The sequence below is a fragment of the Rattus norvegicus genome, chromosome 3 (assembly GCF_021556685.1).
Source record: "Rattus norvegicus strain SHRSP/BbbUtx chromosome 3, alternate assembly SHRSP_T2T, whole genome shotgun sequence".
NCBI lineage: Eukaryota > Metazoa > Chordata > Mammalia > Rodentia > Muridae > Rattus > Rattus norvegicus.
In genome coordinates, this window is record NC_141536.1 from 63,008,803 (window position 1) to 63,031,743 (window position 22,941).

Consider the following 22,941-nt stretch of genomic DNA (forward strand, 5'->3'; position numbering starts at 1 on the left):
TATTTATTTACAGTGAACAGTTGAGCTAGTTTTAGCACTTAGAATCAAAAGTAAGTGTTTGCCTTAAGTTTGAGGTATTAATAACTAAATTGCTAGAATACTTGCTAACTTTATTTCTAGAAACTTTTATTTAAAAAGGTGGCCTGAGTGCTTTTAGAAATAGTCATTACTGAGAATATATTTTATTTCCACATATTTTATTAACACTAACAATAACTGGCTTACTCTTTTACTGGAAGGCTAATAGCTATAGATGTTTCCTTCCTGTTTGTAAGCCAGAGCTTGGTTTCCAGTCTTCCCAGGACTTGTCCTCATCATGTTTGCAGGGGATGTGCCTCCCTTGTTCCTCCTTTATTGTCTTTGTCCTGATTCCTTTGTCTCTTCTCTTACAAAAGAAACTCCTCCATTTTATCCTTGCTGTGACATACTTGCTGCCTGTCCCTTTTCCTTGGATTCTTTCCTGTCTTAGGCTGATTGATAGGCTGTCCACTTCCCTCCCTGTTCATAGCCCACCTATCTATCACTCTGACAGTACTGTGTTCTCTGTCTTTCATTTTATAACCATTAAATAAGAAGAATATTTTGGCCTTCCATTCTTTGAATATAATCTTAATTTTTGTCTCTGTTGTCTTGGGTGTTGAGCTGTGTTTGGAAGATAGGAAAGAGGCCAGAGTGAATACCTGCCGGTGACATGAACTTGAAGCCATTCTGGTTAAACTGAGGTAGTATGGATAATATAGTTTTAAATGCTTAACCTGGTAGCATGGTAAGCTTTGATTTCTTTTTTTAAGTATTGGTTACTTAAAAAATGCATATAATTATTCATTTATTGTTATGGAGGAAAGTTGTTCATGTTACTGTTGATGGGCAGGTGTGGAAGGTTTCATTTATAGTTGATGGTTAGTATGCTTCCAGAGTTCAGAATACCTGGTTTCAAGCTGTACTTTAGAGTATATCTGTTTGGAACTCAGAAACTTTTTAATAAACCAAGACTTGAATAACATTTACTACTTTTTGCATTAGCATGTACGTTTTTATACGCTCTATAGTTTTTCTTTTAAATAAATATATTACTTTATTGTTACAGGCATTTTTCATAACAGTTTAGTAGAAACTAAAGCATTACCATGTGCCCCTTTGTCTCCTGCCTCCCTCATGCTATCTTCAGTGGCATTCACACCGGTGCTGTGGATGTTGTATATTACAGTCCATGAACTTGCTTTGAACATACATTGCCACACAAGTTCCCTAAAGTCCCTAGTACATGACAGTTGATTTTTGGTGCTGTACATTTTATGAATTTAGACACACACACACACACACACACACACACACACACACACACACACACACTGATACATTTATCTAGCTTATCACATCAGTACCTATCTTCTGGTACCTTGCTAGCATTTTTATTTTCTCCATAATTTGGACTGTTTCAGGATGTGGTATGTTTGGAATCTTATAGTATATAGCAGTATATAGGTTTTCACATTATCTTCTTTGACCAAGTAATCTGAATTTAAGGTACATGTGTGTGATTTTGTTTCTTTACCGCTCCTTTGCACTGAATAATAGTTCATCATCTAAATAGAGCAGCTTCTAGTTCAGTTAATATGGCTTGGTTGCTGTGGAGGTTTGTATGTGCTTGGCTGAGGGAATGGCACTATTGGAGGTGTGGCCTTGTTGGAGGAAGTGTGTCACTGGGCTTGGGCTTTAGACCTTTTCTTAGCTACCTTCAGAATAAGATGTAGAACTCTCAGCTCCTTCTGTGCTGTGACTGACTGGAAGCTGCTATGATCCTGCCTTGATACTAATAATGGGCTGAAACTGAACCTGTAAGCCAGCCCCAATTAAATGTTCTTTATAAGAATTGTCTTGGTCATGGTATCTGTTCACAGCTGCTTGCCAGTTGTGACAATTATGAATATTACTGCTATGCACAAGCTTTTGTGTTGAATTTTGTTTCCTGGTTAAATAGCAACAAATGTTATTGCTGGATCATATAGTAAGATGAACTTAGTCTCTAAGAAACTGTTAAAGTATCTTCCAAAGTGAATTATCCACACGCAAAATCAGGGGAAATCTAGACATTTTTCATTGCCTATGTCATTTTGCTTTACTAGTACTGTGCCCTCTGCTGAAAAGCTGCCTTTGCTTTATTGTTACTTTTGCAGTTACGAATGTTAACTGTAGTTGGGCGACTCTCTGGGTTCTCCATTCTGTTCTCTTGCTCTTTTTCACCTGTATACACTGATGTCTTCTCTGGGGCTTTGCAGTTGTGTTGTAAGTCTTCAGTTTGGGTAATACCTGTCTTTTTCATTCCTTCCTTCCTTAGCAAATATTCTCAGTTCTTCTCTACACAAACTTTAGAATCAATTTGTTGGTATCTACAGAATAATTTGTTATGTTTTATTTGGGGAGTGGGTTAGCATCGATATGTAGGTGAAGTTAGAATTGACATTTGGGCACTAGTTTCCCTATGAATTTGATAGGCAGACTATCTAATTTTATTTTTTTTAACATTTCTATTTTATGGACAAATGTTTTTCCTGTTTATGTGTATATACATTATGTGCATGCCGTGCCCACTGAGGCCAAAAGAGGGCATTGGCACTTGTGAAACTGGAGTTACAGATGGTGATAGGCCATGATGTGGGTTCTAGGAACAGGACCTGGGTCCTCTACAGAGCAGCCAGTGCTCTCAACTGCTGAGTCATTTCTCAAAGCCACTTAATTTTATTAATATTTTACTTTTATTTTTTAAATTAGCAACAGCTTTTCCATATGGGATTTTTATACATTCTTCATTTTGTTGACTACCCCCTCTTCTGGTTTCTTGAGTTTAATTTTCAGTTGACTTACTACTTTAAAATTTAGTTACTCGATGCATGGGAAATTACCATCAGTGATGTCATTGCTGACCTTACATCAAGAGTTGTTTCTACAGAAAAATGAGGAAAGAAATCCAGCTTGAAACTATTTTAAAAACAGGAGGAGAGAAATTAGAGATGACACATAAAGGGAATACTTTTAAGGAGTGTTTCTGTTAAAGGAACAATAATTTGAGTTAAAAGCTAGAAGGGATAGAGAAACAAGTTTGTCTTTTAGTCAAGTTTGGGAAAATGCCATTGCTGGATTCTTGTGGATGTTGTTGACTTGAAAGAGAAAAGTCTATGGTATAAGGCAAGAAGGAAGGTTGTAGAGTTCTTCCCTGTGGAAAGGAGAGAAACAGAAAGCATGGAGGTCAGAGGAAAGATACAGGAATGCTTGCTCAGTTTTGCCAGTTTTTTTTTCCCGCTCAGCTGTGAGATGCTTTGAGCTAACAGACTCAGTCCTGAAGCTCTCCTTTCCCATGTCTCTTGGTGAGAAAGAGTCTCTTGTCTATTCCAAGAGATGCTGTAAAGGAAATGAAAATAGACTCCTTAGGCTAGATGCTTCTCTTATAGTCCTGATGTGATAGAGTTAAATGGACCCTTTTTCATGCAACATAAGAGGGGGAAACAAACTTTAGAATCAGGAATTTGGTTTTACAGTGTGAATCTCTTCTGCCGTGTAATAGGATTTAAGATGGATTCTTGCCCTCTCCATCTTTATTTCTTTAAGGGTGGTAGATTTGTCCAAAGCATCATTTTTTCAGTGTACAATTCCACAGTCCATTAAAGTACATTGACCTTAACTTACCTTCTGTTCAGTCATCTGAATTTGGTTATTTGGAAGTTTGGGTACTTACACAAGTAAGTATTTGTAAAATCTGTTGGGAGAGCAGAGATAACCACAGTGAAATTACAGTAGCAAATAGAATTGTTTGATGGCTATAAGAAAAGCCTTTTTGACATATGTCATTTGAACTTCACTAGATTTACAATGTCAGTTTTGCAGGATTAATAACATGTAGCTAAGCTGATGCCCTATTATTAATATGGTTGCAGTACTACTTTGCACTACTTAAATAGATCTTCCAGATCATTTCTAGATTGATGGGTAGTTTAAAAGAACAAAAGCATATACATGCTTGCAGAAAGCCAGGATAATTTTCAGTGTAAAAATCTAGAGGAAAATGGATAGGACAGATGTCTCAGCCATTAAGGATGCATACCTTTGTAGAGAGGACTTCAGTTTGACTCTCAGCACCCATAACAAGTCACCCAGTATTTCAGGGGATGAGCACTTTCACTCATGCACATGACCTCCCCGGCCCACTCCCACCTGCATATACATATGATTAAAGAGAAAATGAAATTCTGAACAAATAGAGGAAAATGGCAATCTGTGAGGTGTTTGAGCAATGATTATAGGAGTCACTGAGTTACATTACCATCCAGAAATTGTGAGTTTAAATTATATTTAACTATTTTATTTTTATTGTATAAATGATACTGATGTTTAGCACATTGCATGTTTCTGTGGTTCAATAGAATTCAAGTCCTGATTTCTTAACATTCTCAGACAGGGACCTAGGATTCTTGAAGGTGATTCTGGGGCTCGGAGGTTAAAGCATCTCCTCATACCAGGAAGGAAGAATATACTCTAAAATGGCACCATCATGTTAGAAGTGTATCGGGGTGTACTCTAAAATGCTGGCATGTTAGAAGCGTGTTGGAGCTGTTTTGTAGACTCTTTCTCTGTGTAAAAATCTATGATTCAAGCACCAAAATAATTAAAAGCAATAATGAATTATAAAGCATTGGAAAGAAATAGTACTTTATGAGTTCATATCAATAATATATAACATTTATATAATCAAGAACAAGAAGGGGCTGAAGACAGCTGTTAAATGTGGAGGAATAACTGGAGTTGAAAAATTATGATTATGCCAATATCATAGGAGCGTTCAGAGGATTTCCGAGCGAGTGTGTTAAATCTAGAGAATTTTGAATAAAGAGAATGGTATTTGCATGGTAGTAATGTAACCAAAGAGTACATATTGAATAAAGAACAGTTAGTAACTAAGCAGTAGGAACTTTGGAAAGCATCTTCAGTGGGTGAAACTTAATATCACCAGTGAGGGACAGGACACCAAATCATGTGCTTCACAATGTCATGACCCCAAAATGACATGATTTATTTAGTGTTTTAGTTAGCAGTGTGTTACTTGAGTCTCATCAGAGAACCACAGGCAAACTCAAGTGTTGCTGTACATTTATTTCTTTTAAGGACTATATTCTGCCAAATAAAGTCAGAAAGAATAAATTCTGATAGGACCCATGTTAAAGGAAAGGAAAAGCATGAGTGGGTGTGCTGAGGTGCACGTGGTGGATTTTGCACTCCAGATGGGAAGGCAAGATGATTCCAAGTTCTAGGCCAGCCTACAGTTACATAGTAAACTCCCGTCTTGGACTAGACTAGATTTAGGTATAAGATTTTCTTGACTCCCAAGACTGGATCTTTTATCTGAGGGGGAGGGATATATTACAGAGTTGGTTGACAATTTTATCATACAAATTATAGATTAGTGTGGTTGTTGACATTTAGTAACTATTGACTTCTTAATTATTTTTGGAAGAGTACACGTAGGTATTTATCACAATTTGTCACAATGTAACCAAGTCGTGTGTTTGTGTGTGTGTTTGTGTGTATAGGGTGTAGCAAGAGGGAAGGGAGAATAGGAGGCAGATCGTAAAATGGTAATAGGAGATATCCAATAAACTTATAGTTTCTGTGTTTTCGTTATAATTTTCTGTTTGGAATATTTCAGAATTTATACCTGTGTGCAAGAACACATCTTGTTGGTCTTACTGCTTTAGATTGCTTATTTAACTTCTAATTTTGCATTCCTCTTAGGATGTTACCTGTATTATTTATAGATGTATATATTAATTTTTAATTTCTTTTAAATAGTGCTGGGCCTAAAGGAGATAACATTTATGAATGGAGGTCAACTATACTTGGTCCACCAGGTTCTGTGTATGAAGGTGGTGTTTTTTTTCTGGATATCACATTTTCTTCAGATTATCCATTTAAGCCACCAAAGGTAAGAGCTTATGTGTACATTAATATTTATCCTCCTCCAAAACCCAGTTATTCTAGAATTTATATGTATATTACTGTAATTTTATTTAATTGTTGTTTATGAATTAATATGGAAACTCAGAACCAAATTTTAAAACCAAAAATTACTGACTTTTGCCTTTTAATAATAATTTTATATTCGATATAGTTTACTAATAGTAAATAAAACTGTGCATTGAAGAAAACATAAATGTGAATATACGTGAAATTCCCTCTGAAATAAGACTCATTTGTAGCTTTCAGAAATAGGTTAATAATAGGATTTGTCTTTATTCCTAGATAAGCAAAAACTATAAAACTAGCCAATACTTCCATATTCATTTTGTGCCTTCTGTGAGTGTAATACAAGATTGAAGAGTGGTAGGCTCACTTCCACTGTCTTCTCAATTCCTTTAAAGAGCTTGATTGCTGCTTGGGTAGCAAAGGGGAAACTATGGTTTTGCAGAGCTTAAACATGATGCTTATTTGAAGGGCGTCTTCCTTGCCTGACTTCTCAGTATACAGTAGTCAAGTAAAAACCCTAATGCTTCCTCTGTGGAGCTGAGTTTGCTGAAGAGGAATCCCGCCCCCAACTTGTAAAATGCTTTTCTTTTTTAATGCAATATTCTGATAATGATTTCCCCTCCTCCAACTCCCCCCAGATCTATCCTGCTTTCCCTCCTGCCCAAATCCCTTCTTTCTCTTTCCTTAGGATACAAACAGGCATCTAAATAATAAAATTAAATAAAGTAAAAACAAACCAAAATAGGACAAAACAAATAAAAACAACAAAAGAGCCAAAAATATTTCCTGATTTTTTTTTTTATGGGGTTCCTTGTGTGAAAAATGCTTTTTGTTTTAAATCCTGAAAATACTTAAATATATTTGTGATCCAGTGTATTTCTCTATGTGTGTATCTATTTATTTACCTATCCACACCTTCCCCCCTGTCCTCCCTTGTCTGTCTGTCTGTCTCTGTCTCTGTCTCTGTCTCTGTCTCTGTCTCTCTCTCTCTCTCTCTCTCTCTCTCTCTCTCTCTGTCTCCCTCTCTCTCTCTCTCTCTGTTCGTCCTATAAAGGCTTACTTCATGATTTTTAGAAAGGACATTTTTCTGGACAGTGTTCTCTAACAGTGTAACAATAGTTCCACCTAGTGGTGTGTACCTCGAATTACAGACAAGATGGTTTCTTTCTATCTCTGACCCCTTCCCATACACACTTCCCTCCCCCATATCCACTTCTCCCCTTCTGTTTCCTCATCAGAAAAGAGCAGGGCTCCAAGAGAAAACAGTCAGAGAGGACAAAACGAGGTACAAGACAAGGCAAAAGCCCTCATATGAGGCTGGACAAGACAACCCAATTGGAGGAAACAGGCTGGGCAAAGCACTGGCAGAACATCATTGGGAATCATTTTACTAGTTTTTGTTTGTTTGTGTTTTGCCAAATGGTTTGGTTCTGCCTCAGGACTCGAGGCTGTCCAGTTTCTGGTTCCTGGCCATCCAGGCTGTGTATGGTGTGGTCTCTCTCAGTGGGCCTCATTAAACCAGTTATTGGTTCATCATCCCACATACTCTTTGCCACCATTGTTCCAGCATACCTGGAAGGCGGGACAGAGTGCAGACAAGGTTTTTGTGGCTGTGTTAGTGTCTAGGTTTCTGTTCTATAGCCTATAGAGAATCGTCTTGTGCCCAAGAGACTAGAATGCAGGGGTGAAGACTCCATGAAGGTCCTGGTTTGACCTCTTTGCATTCAGTGAGTTATATGAATGTTGCCACACTATTGCCCCTTCCCCCATTCAGAGAGCACCCCTCTGTCCTTGTATCAGCCTGGGTCGTTTAGGGATCTCTACGGGACCCTCTCTGACCAACAACTTGACCAAATACCACCCAATTCCACCATTGGAAGCCTTCCTTGGCTACAACAGATATCCACTTCAGACCCCATTATTGAGAGTCCTCACGAGGGTTACCTTCATAGCTTCCAAAAGATTTTCACTGACCTGTTTCCACCCTCACCCAATGCCTCTCACGGCAAGCCATCTCTCCTTGTAATCTCCTCCTTCCCCCCTCCCTGCCTCACTGGATTCTCATTGCCCCTGTCTCCACCTGCTCTTGCTCCTGTTCCCACCTCTCCCTAGACCACCTGCAGAATCTGTCCCATTTCCTCTTGCCACAGAGGTCCCCAGAGCTCTCTCTACCTGACCTCTTTGGTCTATGGGTTAGATCTTGATGATCATTTACTTATCAGCAATAAACACTTATATGTTGAGTAGATATCATCCTTTCCTTTCTGGCTCTGGGTCACTTCACTCAGGATGGTATTTTTCTACTTACATCCATTTGCCTGCAAATTTCATGTCCTTTTTTTTTTTTTTTTTTTTTTTTTTGAACAGCTAAGAAATACTTCCCTGTGTGCCTCATTTTCTGACAAGATGGTCCTCTAATGACCTGGGAAGATTTACTTCAAATTAAGGCTGTGTTTGAGTGTTTTACAGTGTGGCCCATTAGAATCTAAGGTCCTAAAAGTTATCTTTAGAAGCTCTTAAAGTCTAATGTCCAGACTCAGAGCTAACTCAGAGTCAGGTCATGCTAGATCCATTAATTAGACCCTCATTTAGAATGATAAATGTCAGTTTATTACCAACTGCTCAAGTTTTATTCTTTTGTTGTTTTCTGTATAATAAATGTTTAGTAAACCTCATATCTATTTTTATAAATAGTAAAACTTCCACATGCATAGTTTTTCATATTGGAAATTGGTTTTAATACTTTAGAAAATAGGGGAAAAGTTAACAAGATATAGTTGTATGATATAATTCTTGTATGTGAGGAAGAAATAATGTAATTTAAAAGATACTTACATTTCCTTAGCACTATTAGTGGAAGTGGAAATTGTTTAGTAGAAGGGCTTTGAACTATAATCCTGTATATGGCTTGCCATTTTTATTAGTATGTGGCTATTTATAGATTTAGAAGTTTATTTAGAAGTTCCAGTGTGTTACATTTATAACTTTGTAATGTTGCTTCTCTCCTTGTTAAGGCAGATTTTTCCATTCTTAAACCCTATTCCAAAATAAAATATAAATAAAATTTGTGATATTTTGGTAATAAGACTTATTTCTTTCACTTTCTCCTCTCCTTCTCTCAAATATATGTTTTTGTTTTTTGAGACAAGAGTTTTTCTGTGTAGCTCTGGCTGTCCTGGAAAAGACCAGGCTGGCCTCGAACTCACAGAGATCTGTGTGCCACTTCTGCCTGGTCTATAGTGTTTGAGTTCACTTAAGCTGTTGAACTTCCTAAAGAGAAACAAACATTTTGTTATTGGATATTAATTTGTTTATTTACTATTGATAACTAGGAGATTTCAGTATATTGGTTTTATTTGAAATTAATTTCTGTCTTTGATGTAGTCAGCTCAGTCATTTGGACAAACAAGTATTCCATTTTTCTTGAACAACCTTGTCTATTGGAAGCACAAAGTACATGTATAATTTTAAGTTTCCATAGCCACATTGAATAAATAAGCAACTGAATTAATTTTAAATGTATATTTAACCCTATATATCTAGAGTATTACCATTTCAACATGCTGGAAGTAATATTCATAAGAATATTATTAAGTTCTTTTATGGCTTTTTTAGTACTGAGTCTTTGAAACATGGTATATTTCAGATCTCTGTATTCACATATGACTGCTCTGTAGCCCCTTTTAAGCCATGTTAGGTAGTTCGTTAATGTGTTCCTCCTTTTTTCCTGCTTTTCTTTTGCCCCCACCCCCCAAAAAAGCACTTTTGGATATTTTTTCCTGTTCCCAGATTCTTCTTTGAAGCTCACAGTACATTGCAAATTCTAAGATCAGAAAATTCTTTTTTTCAACAAGTCCAAGTGATGAATTTATTTCTCAACTACTTTTTGCATTTGCTTAGAAACATACAAGTATTTATTCCTGAAAAAGAGATGCCAGTTTCTTTGACCCATAACTGAAAACTTTGCTTTTCTATGTCAGTGTCTGTAGGAGAGTGACTAAGAGGAAGGAAGGTAGCACGGATGGTGACTGCAGCCTTGTTCCCAGTCTTTCATTTTATTCTGATGTAGAAAGAGGCTTGGCTGAGTTGGTGATACTCCTTACTTTTACTAGAATCATTCATACTTTCTTCTTACCTTTGATGCCAAAATATTCTCCACTTTCCATGTTCATGTATGTCCACAAATATGTATATGGTATATGGTACATGTGTAAATGCATAATACCATTCTTTAGGTATTCATTATTCACCTATTCACTTTTTTCTTAAGCCATGGTAATACCTGGTATCGTATGTAGTGCATGCCAATAGTCCCAGTACTCAGAAAACAGAGGCAGGAGGATTGCCGTAAGTTTGAAACCAAGGCAGTGTGCACAGCAAGTTCATGCCAGCCAGACCTACATACCTAGAGACCTGTGTCAAAAACAAAATTACAATAACAAAAATAAATGAGCTAAAAATAGTTTTCTAAGTCAAAATAAAACCAAAAATCAATACTTTTAACTAAAATAAAACTATTTAACTTTTAAAATATTTTAAAAATAGTCTTAAAGAAAACTAGCTGTTGTCTGATCCAATGTAAGAATAGTGCTGGTTAGTAATTTGCTGTTGGTATCATCTGTAATGTGTTGCTGTTGGGATGAACTGGTGATAGACTTGTTTGCTTCCTGTTTGTGCTGTGCTGTGTAGGTTACCTTCCGCACCAGAATCTACCACTGCAACATCAACAGTCAGGGAGTCATCTGCCTGGATATTCTGAAAGACAACTGGAGTCCCGCTTTGACTATTTCAAAGGTTTTGCTCTCTATTTGTTCCCTTTTGACAGATTGCAACCCTGGTAAGCAAATCTTTATGAATCTACAAATAAAATGTTTGTTTAATGTTGGTCAAGACATAAATTTTATCATTAGGAAGATCAGCCTCAGAAATAAGCAGTGTCCACTAAGAGACTAGGTATTAAAGAATGAGACAACTCAGAACTCACAGGGAGACAGTTGTCAATAGTATGTCAAGATACGGGGATCTGTAAGGATGTATACACACTGTAGTAATGTTAAGTTGTAAATATAAGACATACATACATTATCTGAAAACCAGGGTTAACAGTTGTGTGCCAGGGCTTGGATCCTGAATTTTTGGCGTCCAGAAGGGAAACCTTTTACTGTGTCTGTATTGGCTTTGTTTGGCACACTTTCTGTGCCATATGTACATACATAAACATTTAACCTCAGATTCAACTTTTACTTCAAAATTCTATTTAAAGTGAAATGACAGGTAACTTTTTAGTCAGCTTATGTTTACAATTATAGACATTACTGTATGACCAGCAAGGAACAATTCACTCTGAATTAGCATTATAAGATAGAAGCTTTATGTGAAACTTAGATTAAGACGCATAACAAAACAAAAAATGTAGCTTCCCGTTATCTACCAGACTTTGTTAGTTGAATAAAATACCAAGAATAGCATGACAGGGAACTTACATCAGTGACATCTCAACAGAATATCTTAGGGCACCCAAGCAAGACCCACACAGTGACATCAGCAGTTTCACAAGTCTCTTCCCCTAAATAATGACCTACAGATGATCAGTGGCTGCTGGGGAAGCAAGAACATGTCTCTTCTAGTGATGAGCCCCTGATAGGGTGATGTCTTTATTCTAAGTGGTCATCCCTAAAGACATGGACTGAAAAGAGAGGGAGAGAAGAAGGAATGTACATATATTTAACCTTAAAGAAAGAGGTCATGGCTTCAAAGGGAAGTAAAAGTAGTGTAAATATAGTAGTCCTCTGTGATTCTCAAAAAAAATAACTTTAAGTTTAAAATATTTGTTAAATAAAATACATATTTTTTCTAAATATTAAACTATATAGCTGTTTCTAGAATATTTTTTATGAAAAAGTAAGAGTCATTCTGAATTAAAATGCTGCCGAAATATAACTGTTTTAATATAATGCCTTGTTGGAACTATTATGTTTAAAGCATGCATGTTTTAATGTCCTTTTCACTTTTCCAGCGGACCCTCTGGTTGGAAGCATAGCCACTCAGTATTTGACCAACAGAGCAGAACACGACAGGATAGCCAGACAGTGGACCAAGAGATACGCAACATAATTCACATAATTTGTATGCGGTGTGAAGGAGCAGAAGGCCTCTTCCCACTGTGCTGCGGATCTTTATAGCCTTTACAATACGGACTTCTGTGTATATGTTATACTGACTCTACTCTTGCCTTTATCTCTGGAGACTGGGAGACCCCCAAAAGGTAAATGCTACCAAGAGTAGAACTTCGTAGCTGTAGATTAGTTACGTTTAAAATGCCTACTTGCAAGTCTTGCTTCTTTGGGATATCAAAATGTATTTTGTGATGTACTAAGGATACTGGTCCTGAAGTCTACCAAATATTATAGTGCATTTTAGCCTAATTCATTATCTGTATGAAGTTATAAAAGTAGCTGTAGATGACTAGGAATTATGTCATTTGTATTAAGCCCAGATCTATTTCTGAGTATGTGGTTCATGCTGTTGTGAAAATGTTTTACCTTTGTCAGTTTGTAATGAAAGGATTTCCTTCTACCCTTTGTAGCTCAGAGAGCACCGATGTATCATCTCAAACACAATAAACATGCTCCTGAAGGCAGAGTTTCTTGTCATAATGTTGAAAGTCTTGTCAGAAGGTGTGTCTGAGATGATTGTTGATGAAATAAGGATGTGGCTATGAAGATTGATTATTAAGGACTAGTACAAATGAATGAATTATTAAATCGAAAACATTTAAAAATCTTAAGTGTGTAGAGTTTTTTCCTTTAAGGAGAGAATACAGTGGGCTTAAATATGAAGCTGGATTTAAACCATTGGTCTTAAAAGACAACAACATATAAATTCTACATGGACAGTGTAATATTTAAATTGAAAATGAAGTCCTGGATCATTCAGAACTCACTCCATCTTAACAAAGCATTTTGTTTCCAAATTGGTGGTTTCTGTTCAACATTGGGCAGTATTGTCAGATAATTGCTATGCTGTGATTGCTTTTCTATGGTGCTTTTCCCTTTCATCCTGATCCTGAATTTTTATGGTGCATTATTGTTACTGTGATACATGGCCGGCAAGTGTAGCCAGAGGCTCAAAAGTCCTGTATGCCCTGAAGGTAGAGTGTGTGTCCGTGTGCAGGCAGGACAGGCAAGTTGTAAGGCTTTAGGGTCAGATCACTTCTAAGTGTGATTAGTAAGCTTGCTTAAGAGAACTATAAACAATATAATTGTACTATTTTTCCCCTGTGCCTGGAATAAATTACCTGTGGTCAGTGTCTTTTCCAGTCCTGAGTATGGTAATACAGCAGTACCATAATAAAATTCATGGAGACTAATTATTAGGATAAAAACAGACATTGCTTTGGGCGAGGGAATGTTAGCTCAGTGGTAGAGGCTAGCTTGGGATCTTTAGCACCTACACATGGAGACATTTCTTCAGGAAGTGAGTCTCAGTTATGTAGACAGACTGCCACTATAAAATAGGGGGCTTCTAGTCACATTTGAAGATAGAAATCATAAATCAGAAGAAAGCTTAAATTTAGCAGTTGTCTATTTTTTCTGAAAGTTGCGTGTGAGCGCATGCGTGTGCACACGCGCGCGCGCGCACACACACACACACACACACACACATTACCCTTTTATAAGAGAACAGCTAGCAATGTGTTAATATTTAGAAGATTTAAGCTTTATCTCTGAAAACTTCTGAGTCTTATTTTAAGTAGAAATTAAAAGTCCACCGTTCAAGTCAATGTGATGAGGTTAGAGGTGTTAAATGAAAACCAAAATGATTTTAATGAACCATTGCGAACTGTAGAAAGGACTTCCCATCGCTCAGACTAGCATTCTATACCCTAAAGTAATGAGTTTCTCTTGGTGCTAGCAAGCTCTCATTCTGAATACTAGTGTGTTGCATTGCCAGTCCAATTGCAACTCGTAAGTATGAAAATGGCTGAGCCACTGTGTATCCCACCAGACCTGTGGTGTTCTAATGATCAGTGTACAAAATAATGCTGAATATATATATTGCCTGTAACTATTGTCTGTAAAAGAAGTATTTGTGGATTAATTGCAACTTCTCCAATCAGATAAGAATATTTGAGTAAATCTATAAGAATCTATTTTAGTTTCAGACTTTGATAATATTCTAGTGAATATTGGGTAGTTTATTAATATTTGTTACAGGAACACTTAGCACCGTTTCCCTTGTTTAAACACTTGAAAATGAGGAAGTAATACTAAAAACAAAAACATCTTATATAAACACATAAAATGTTTATATTGGTAAGCATATTGAATATGTCGCTTTAATTATCTGGGCATGAACTTTTCTTTTAAACTAGGAAATCTCAATTAACTGTGGGCTTCAGAATTTATAGTTTTGACCCATACTACCTTTTCTCAGAAGAGTTTTCCTCTCTTATATGTAAAGAACTGGAGCCAGTCCACTGGTATTCACGTAATACAAGGACTACTAGTGTATAAGTGTGAGGCTGTTTCCATTATCATCACATTAATATGTACATTGGCACACCCAATTGATACTCCCAATTTAGATTGTGGACTTTGAATAGATCATTTAAACATCAATTATTTTTTGTCAAAGAAACTAATCTTAATAATTACATCATGGTTATATTTCAGTTAATGTTTCTTATTCAGAGTAAGTAAGCCTCTTTGTTTTATTTCTAGTCAAATTAGGTTTTGCAAGTAATACCCAAATAAAAATAATTACATTTTAGTAGATAGAAATCGTTGAGTCAAATCTCACTAGCTCTTCAGCCTTTCCTTAGGGAGTTGTTTGGCGTTTTCAGTGTCTGTCTCCAGTGTGCAGTGGAGTGTCCCTGCACGGTGGACTGAAAGTGCTTTCAAAGTGGGCATAGAGCATATTACTGAGTAGCTTATGTGATGCTTACATGGTGAAGAGTAGTGGTAATAAAGCCCAATCACTGTCAGATAGCGTCTACCTTGTTAAACTAGAATTGCGAGGTGACCCTCCTGACGGACATATGAACATCTGTCAAAGGCATATGCGTTTCTGCTCTGGCTGCTCCCTCTTCTTTCCTTCCTCACTGCTCATCTCATAAGCAGCTGTGTAGGGGATGCCCCAGAACCAGCATCTTCACGTTTGTAATCTTCTGTTTGCAACTGCTTGTGTTTGCACTGGCAGCCCAGAGTGAATTTTAAGTAATCAATGTTAACATACATACTAAGAGGCGATACTTTGTAGGGGGAAAACTTTAAGCAGCTCCTGACCCAGATTTGGGCACAAGGATAGTTACAGACATCCTTTCGCAGCCTCATTAAGTGTAGGTTAGAGAGCTTTGGAGCTTAGTCCTAGATGTATTCTCATGTGAGTAGAGCAGCGTATACATACCTAAATAAATAATAGCTTGGCATATAGACAGAGTGATTACCTTATTTGTGGAGGTCTGTCACATGCAAGTCACTGAAAAGTGTTCTCCTCAAATCCCCTCAGTTTATCTCCAGTCCACCCTTTCAGTGAACATTTCTGCTGCACAACTCTGTTTGGCAGTTTCTTTTTCTGAGATAACAGCCATACGAGCATCACAAAGATAACAAGCATCACACAGAATTACGCATGTGTTTATTTTCCATCAGCAGCCGCAAACCAAGTGTCCTCCCTAAAAGTCAAGCACTTCCTTCCTGTTTCTTTTTGGAAAAGACAGGGAGTAGGTGGTGGCTAGATGTGGATATGTATAACCCCTTTACTGGTTTACGTTGTGGGCTTGTCCTGCAAAGGTTAAATGCTTGCAAATTGAATCGATTGGTTTACTTAGAGTATGAAATAGACAGAGGTGAATACATTTTCACACCCTTATTAGGCAGTTTATTACTTTCCTATCCAGATAGATTTTTCTCCCTAGCAAAAGGAAACACATCTTTGGTAAAAATGTATTCATTTTCTGCTGAAAGAGAAAATGAACAGATGACTCTGCTGACACTACAACCACAACAACAAAAATTGGTGTAATATTTAGTAAATTTACCCAGTCTATCTAATATTTAATATACGTAATACTAACTGACATTTTGAAAATATTTTTGGGTTAGCAAGATGGCTCATCGGAGAAAGGTGCTTACCATAAATACAAGCATGAAGACCAGAGGTAGCCCAGAGTCCTCATAAGTGCAAGGAGAAAAACACCCTATATCCTTGCCTTTCTCTTAGTCAGTGTATGTACACACAAAAAGAGAAAATACAGTCTTTAAAGTTACTCTTTAATATTCAATATCTGTGTCTTGTATTTTGCTATTCGTTCATTTTAACGTCCTATTTGGATGCTTGGATAGTGAGCCTTGGGAAGGTATTACACACCCTTCTGTGTGTCAGTACCTAGCCTGGAATCTAACATGTAGCTGCCAACTGAACAATTATTTATCATGGAAATAAACTTCAACTTAAGGCTGACCCATGCATACCACATAGTGTTTGTCTGCATAAAGAGGGATGTCTGCTTTAACTCTTTAGCACACTGAATGCCGTGTTTTGTACATGGTAGGTGCTGCGTAGATTATTCCTGTTATCTTAGAAGAATAATTTAATCTTATAATTGTAAAACTTCATCAGTACACCAGAAATCATTGTCTATGACTGCACACAGTTTTCTGTTATCATTGGCATCTTCTTAGTTTCCTTTCACTGGTAAAAAGAAAAATGTTGCAAAGGTAGCCTTGTGTACTGTGTGCCAGCATTTTGATGAGTGAAATCCACCAATGGTGTTTCTTAGATTAGAAGTAGTCTAGTGTAGCTGCCCAAGTTTGTGTAAGTGTACTCTGATGTTTGTACAGTGGTGAAGAACTGTCTTCGCATTCTCAAGAGTATATTGCCTATGTTAGGAGACTTGTGACTATACCTGTATTTTAGGAAAGTAGGAAAAATGAAAAGGATGGTCTTTGTGGGAATTATTTTAACAAAAATACTTTAAGAAAAAGACCTATGTAAAAGTATATAATATGCTGTGTGCTGCTATATAGAGAGAAGCTACCCTTGAATGTTGAAAGCCATTAGTGAAATTTCTTTCTTATACAGTCTGTGAAAGAGGGAAATGGAATAACATACAAATCAAAGCGTTCTAGTAAGTCCAATTGGAAGGTGACTCCCTGATTCCAGTTATCTCACTTACAGTACGAGCATTTAAATCAACCGAGCAAACTGGGCCCACCAGGATACACTAAGGACAGGAAGTAAAGCCAATGAGAAATGGGTAGACAGTGCATCAGAACCCAGACAGACAAGACCCCGAAACTGTAAGGGAGGTTGAACATTTTCTAGTGTTCTGAGATTGGGAAAGTTATGTCAAGTTTCGTGTTACTACCTATGAAGTGATGAAAAATAAGTTGTGTGGAGTATAAAGGACTAAGGGAGCAAAGAGAGTGGTCTACTCGTCCCCTTATCTGCTTGCTTCATCGTTAGTGGAACACTAGCTTTCTAAATGTGTCCTTACCAAACAGTGAAGCTTATATGTATCTCCAAACAGTGGTAACGGTTTACTATATCCATATATAATGAGAAAGTTTTCTATAGGTTTTTAAATGGCACATTTAAAGGTGCATATTATACTCTATTGTGTGTATCATCTACATTAATGAGACTTCTAGAAATAAATTAATTTTACTGTCAATACATTGTTATTTGTGTACTTGGGGAAATTAATATTGTCCTGGATTCTTAGAAGTATTAGAGAGAGCAAAGCAAAAAAAAAAAAAAAAAAAAAAAAAAGGACAAGACAAAAAACAACAAAAAAAGCCCCAAAATGGGGGGAAAAAAAAAAAAAAACCAACCAACCACACAACAGCAACAAAAAACCCTATTCTTAAACACAGAGAGTTCTAATGAAAAGGTTGTGTTTGTTAGGTAGTGTTAGGTAGAAAACAGAAACAGGAAAAGGAGTTAGGGAGTGGGTGTGTGTGAAGGAAGAGGGGAAGTCATTCTTTACTTATGAAACAGGGATGGGTAGTATATAAATCAGGGTCCCAATCTTCAAAGACATGGAAATAAGACTTTTCAGACCCTTGTACAACTTAGTTGTAAGATTGTGTGTTCTCTTTATTTTCCCGGCAAAACTGCTTTAGAAACCAGCGGCTGAGTTGAGAGTAGCCATGGACAGAAAACTAAGAGCTGGACATGAAGGATAAGCTGGACGAGAGTGTCCCCGGAGAATGGCAGGTGAGAGAGAAGGCTCCAGCACGAGAGACTCAGAACTCAGGTGTCCGAGGCTGGAGGATAGTGAGCTCTGTGGAAGAGTAGGTGGTGCTAGGTCAGGAGGAGGTAGCTGAACAGATTTTCAGGTCTTGGGTGAGCTCTGGTTATCATAAAGGGAAAGCTCTTGGAGGGTGTTCTTACACCCAGAGATCCAGGATATGATTTGGGTCTGTTAGGCTGAATAGAGGAAGGACACTTTCCAAAATTTGAGAGCAGGGTGATCAGTTAGGAGACTAATACAGCCATCCAGATATCGGTGGCCTTGACCTGGGCGACAGTGTTACTGACAAGAAATACCAGGGTCTGGATTGGGGATAGAGCTAATAGTATTTGATAAGGTTTGACATGCGCTTTGTGGAAAAGGAGCCAATGTGTGAGACTTGAGTAGAGCAGAAGGATATAGTTGTGAGGGAATCAAGGGAACAGGGTTGGGAAGAAGGCTAAGAGCTTTATTTTTGACAGTCTGGTTGTCAAGTGCCTGACTAAGCATTGCAGTGGGCGTGTCAGGACAGCGGATATATAGATCTGGGTTGCAGTCCTATCTGAACCAGGAGTGTGTATTTGGAACTCGAATGTGATGATGGAGCGTCCGCTGTATGGAAATACCCAAGGCTGTCAGCCAGGTGAATGCTGCTATACCCAAGGCTGTCAGCCAGGTGAATGCTGCTAGGGACTCAACTGTGTCACAAAGAAGCTGATGTGAGGAACCCAGGAGAGTGGAAGGACCTGGGATGAGGTGGGTTTTAAGGAGGTCAGAATGGTCTTCTTGCATCAGATGGCATTCAGGAACCAAGTCAGAACTCCAATGGCCACTTGCATTAGCTACCTGGGGGTGTTTTGCATAGATGACTCTAACAGGTGTGGCTTTGTTCAAGTCTATGATTAGTTCCAGGCTTGATTGTAGATGGCACCAAAGGAGGAAAAAAGATACTATTTACTATAGCTGTTCATGTTTAAGCACATGTAAATGTTTCGTCTAAACTTAAATATTAAATAGGTGATGCTTATTTTCCTAAGTTAATTAATTGTATTCTTTAGCATATTTCATTTAGAGGCAACTTGATAATTGCCCTATTTTCCTTATTTCCAAAGGGTTTTGAGTCTTCATTTTCCTTTCTAGCCCTATTTAAATTCAGGGCTCGGTTATCCCTTATCTACAAGTACCTTGTTAAAAGAATACCTTCTTGTCTATACAGACTCCGACCCCTGTTCTTCACACTACTAGCACATAACTCTTCCCCATACAAGCTCCATCTGCCTGTTCTTACTCATGACTTCAGTGGTTGCCTGTTGTTGAATGGTGAAGTCTCCATTCTGCAAAAGCCTTGCTTTCTGTCACTGCACCATTCTGTAATGAAGCAGCGTCCATGAGCTCAGCAGCCCCAGATGTTTGTTTTCCAAGAAATTCAAGGATCTCTCTTGCTACCTGCAGCATTGCAAATACTTGCTCAGAAAAGTAACTACAGGGATAATACACTGTGGATACTTCCTAATCTCCACACTCTTCTTCAAGGCTTTCTGCTGAATAACACTGCAGTTCTTGGATACTCTGACATCTTTGTACTTTGCTTGGAGTAGTTATATGACCAGGAACACTTCCCTTAAGCACCAACACATGCATCGCTTATGATCCTTTGCTAGGCACATTCATATTTTAAATGTGCACTTGGTGCTTTGAACCAGATGGTGAGGTGGCACATTGCTGTATGTACCTAAGAGCATTTGGCAGTGCTAAAATTGAGCTTTCTGTTGAGTTCAAAATAATTCAGCGATGAGTGGGCTACTTTGTACTTTTCTCCCCTCAGATTTTGAGTATTTGGAAACCTTAGCTTCCAGTGACTCAAACTACATATAACCATATTTAACTATGTGTAAGCACCTTCAAAAATGAGACTTCGTGAGTAGGCAAGTATCTAGTCAGTGGTTAAGTCCTGTGTTTCAGTTGGCATGTATCACTTGTTCTGTCATAACGGTGTTTCTAGGGAGACTAGCAAGTGCTTACTTCTATTTAATTTTGCACACAAAACTCCTAGTCTTAAGCTCATGGTAAACTGAAATGTTCATATATTACCGAAGCGATTTAAAGGGACAGAGTGGTTCTCCATCCCCACCCCCATTTCAGTTTATCCCCGTTAGTGCCTCTCAGATACTTAGACTACACTCTCCATGTATTCCTGGGCTGGAGGACCACAACTCCGTCTCTCAAGTCTGTATTTATAGAAGGGTGTGTCACAAATCCATTAGCGTTTCTGAAGTCCTGTAACTTGCTAACTAAAATTGGAAATCCTTTTGTATTTTGACTTGTAGATTGTTATACCCTTCTCAATGTATTTTTTTTCTCACATATTTTCCAAGTAGGATTAACATAACCTATTTATCATTCAGGAATACTAGCTATAAATTATGGGATCCCGAAAGCTCGCAGGAAGATACAGTACTGCAGTGGGACTCCTGCAGAGAAAGTACACATTCCCTCTGGCCCTGGCCCTGGGGTGTGGGTGTTGCCTGTGGTGATGGTGGTTCAGGAGGTATGATTTAGGGAGGCACCACACTGGGAAAACCAGCCAACCCATTTAAATTCTGGGGAGAAAAAGAAAAGATGTACTGTTTTGAGCTTGGGTTAAAAAGACTGTCTTGCTTGCTCTCATTGCTGGAAGCATAAAGAGATCAATAAAGTTTTCTCTGCTTCTCTAAGTCACTTGTCTGTATTTTCTTCATGTTCCAGGGAAGCCAAGGTTAGGAAGGGTGGTGGGTTCTCCTGGTAGAAATGTTACTGGTTCTTTAGTGTTACTGTAAATTCTTTTTTTTCCTGACCACATGTCTGTTGATCTTGTATATAAAGTGTCTCCTTTTAACAATTGCTTCCTCTCTAGCATTTACAACTTTGAACACATTTGAAAAACTATTCCATAATGAAGTATCCATTTATAATGGAGCGACGAAGACCAACTTAATGGCACATGAACACCTCCCCAGGGAAACCAAGCTCACAAAGGGTGGTGGGTTATCAGGTCTGTGGTGTTACTCTAAATTCATTTTCTAAAATTAAACACATTGTCCATTGGTGCTTTGAGTGCAAGTAGATTCATAAAACATGCCATGGACTGGTCTTTTCAAGGTTCCCTCTTCCTCAGCATTTACTGTTTTGAACACATCTGGAAAACTGTTCTGTAGCACAGCCTCGGAAAATGGAGCTAGAAGACCAGCTTATACCATCCGTCGCCCACTCCCAGGATGATGGATGGCGTCTGTAAACGACCAGAATCTGCTTATTTTACAGAGTAATGATAGTAGCCTTAGTTCTAAAACAAGCCTGGCCCGTGATTCTCATATTGCTATCAAAACCCGCCATCCAATAGAAAATCACAGTATGCGTTTATGAAAGCATTACCAAGGTTGCATCCCGCCATACTTGACACTTTGCTTTGAAAAGAACAAACATGGAAATCATAACTTAATTTTTAGTGTATGCTCAGTAAACCATGGAAGTAATATATCTATACCTAGTGACTGAAGTAGTCTCAGGATAGCTGATACTTACATTCTGATTTATGGGTCTTTACTAAACTGAACTTGAAGGACAAAAAATTTTACCACCAGTTTTATTTACTATCCTGTTCTATAACTAGGGTATTTCCCCCTACTTGGAATTTGACTTTCTCTTAGGAAATTGAGCTATGGCCAGTGAACAGCACTGCAAAAATGTAGGGAAAGAGAAAACTTTAGTGGCAAAACAATGGGCATTGTAAGTCATTCAGAGAGCAAAGGTAAGACAATAACATTGAGTTTACACCCCATGGCTTTGCTGGGTCTCTGACTCACCTCTCTTTTTCGTTTGCTTGTTTTTGTCTAGCTCCGAAGATTGGAATTCACTATTAATTGATGAGTAACACAAGTGTTACTTCTTCTACATGTAAGAATGCCAACAGTTATGTTCAAGGGTGGATAGCTTATATAAGCAATGGTTGCCCTAAGGGCTGGTCGCGCCAATCATTTCTAGATAATTCAGAGTCCCAGAAGCAATGGAAGAGGGGAAACATTTTAGGAATTAGAATTATTTTGGATGTAGCGTCAACAAACTCGATTACACATTCTCAGGGGGAAATCATGCTTTGCCTAGTTTTTGAGCATTTATTTAGGACTTTTTTCTACACCAACCATAAGGTTTTCTGTTTCTTTGTTTCTTGTTGTTGTATTTTTATTTTGTTTTCCCAGAAGTGATACGATATAGAAAATTTGCCTTGAGCAGAAGCTAAGCACACAGCCATGTGTATACATACTTCTTTATTCCAGCTCCCAGAATGCCTCCTCTTCAACTTCCCCTGTGTATTCAACAAGGAAGCCAGCCCATCCTGCAGTTGGAACCAGCAGGGAACAAAGACGTGACCTGGTGTGGCCGGATCACCTGGACTATGAGTCCTTTCCAGCCTCGCTAAAGCAGTGACAGGCCCGTGCTTTAAATTCACTTTGTAACGTACAAAATGTGATTATATCAGTCTTGAAATAGTGATTTTGTTTGTTTTGAATACTTGTGTATTAAATGAAATATGAAGGTGTTATATTGACTTTCTCCTGGACACTACGTTTTATTTCTTAGGGGGAAAAAATGCTGTGCTTTTATTGATGGTACTGCACACTTTGGAAAGCCTGGGAAAATAGAATAAACAT

The 22,941-nt window shown here is 37.8% G+C and overlaps 1 protein-coding gene across 2 annotated transcripts in view; it reads left to right on the plus strand.

Moving 5' to 3' along the window:
- Positions 1-12,799, plus strand: part of Ube2e3 (ubiquitin-conjugating enzyme E2E 3) — a 55,875-nt gene extending 43,076 nt beyond the window's left edge. Inside the window, exons 4-6 of one of the 2 annotated variants that reach the window (NM_001047857.4) lie at positions 5,842-5,974; positions 10,705-10,852; positions 12,032-12,799. In NM_001047857.4, coding sequence (NP_001041322.2) covers positions 5,842-5,974; positions 10,705-10,852; positions 12,032-12,129 — 379 coding nt within the window. In that variant the 3' untranslated portion in view covers positions 12,130-12,799. The remainder of the gene's footprint in view (positions 1-5,841; positions 5,975-10,704; positions 10,853-12,031) is intronic. The other variant, XM_087650826.1, reaches the window with a different exon arrangement.
- Positions 12,800-22,941: the final 10,142 nt, after the last annotated feature.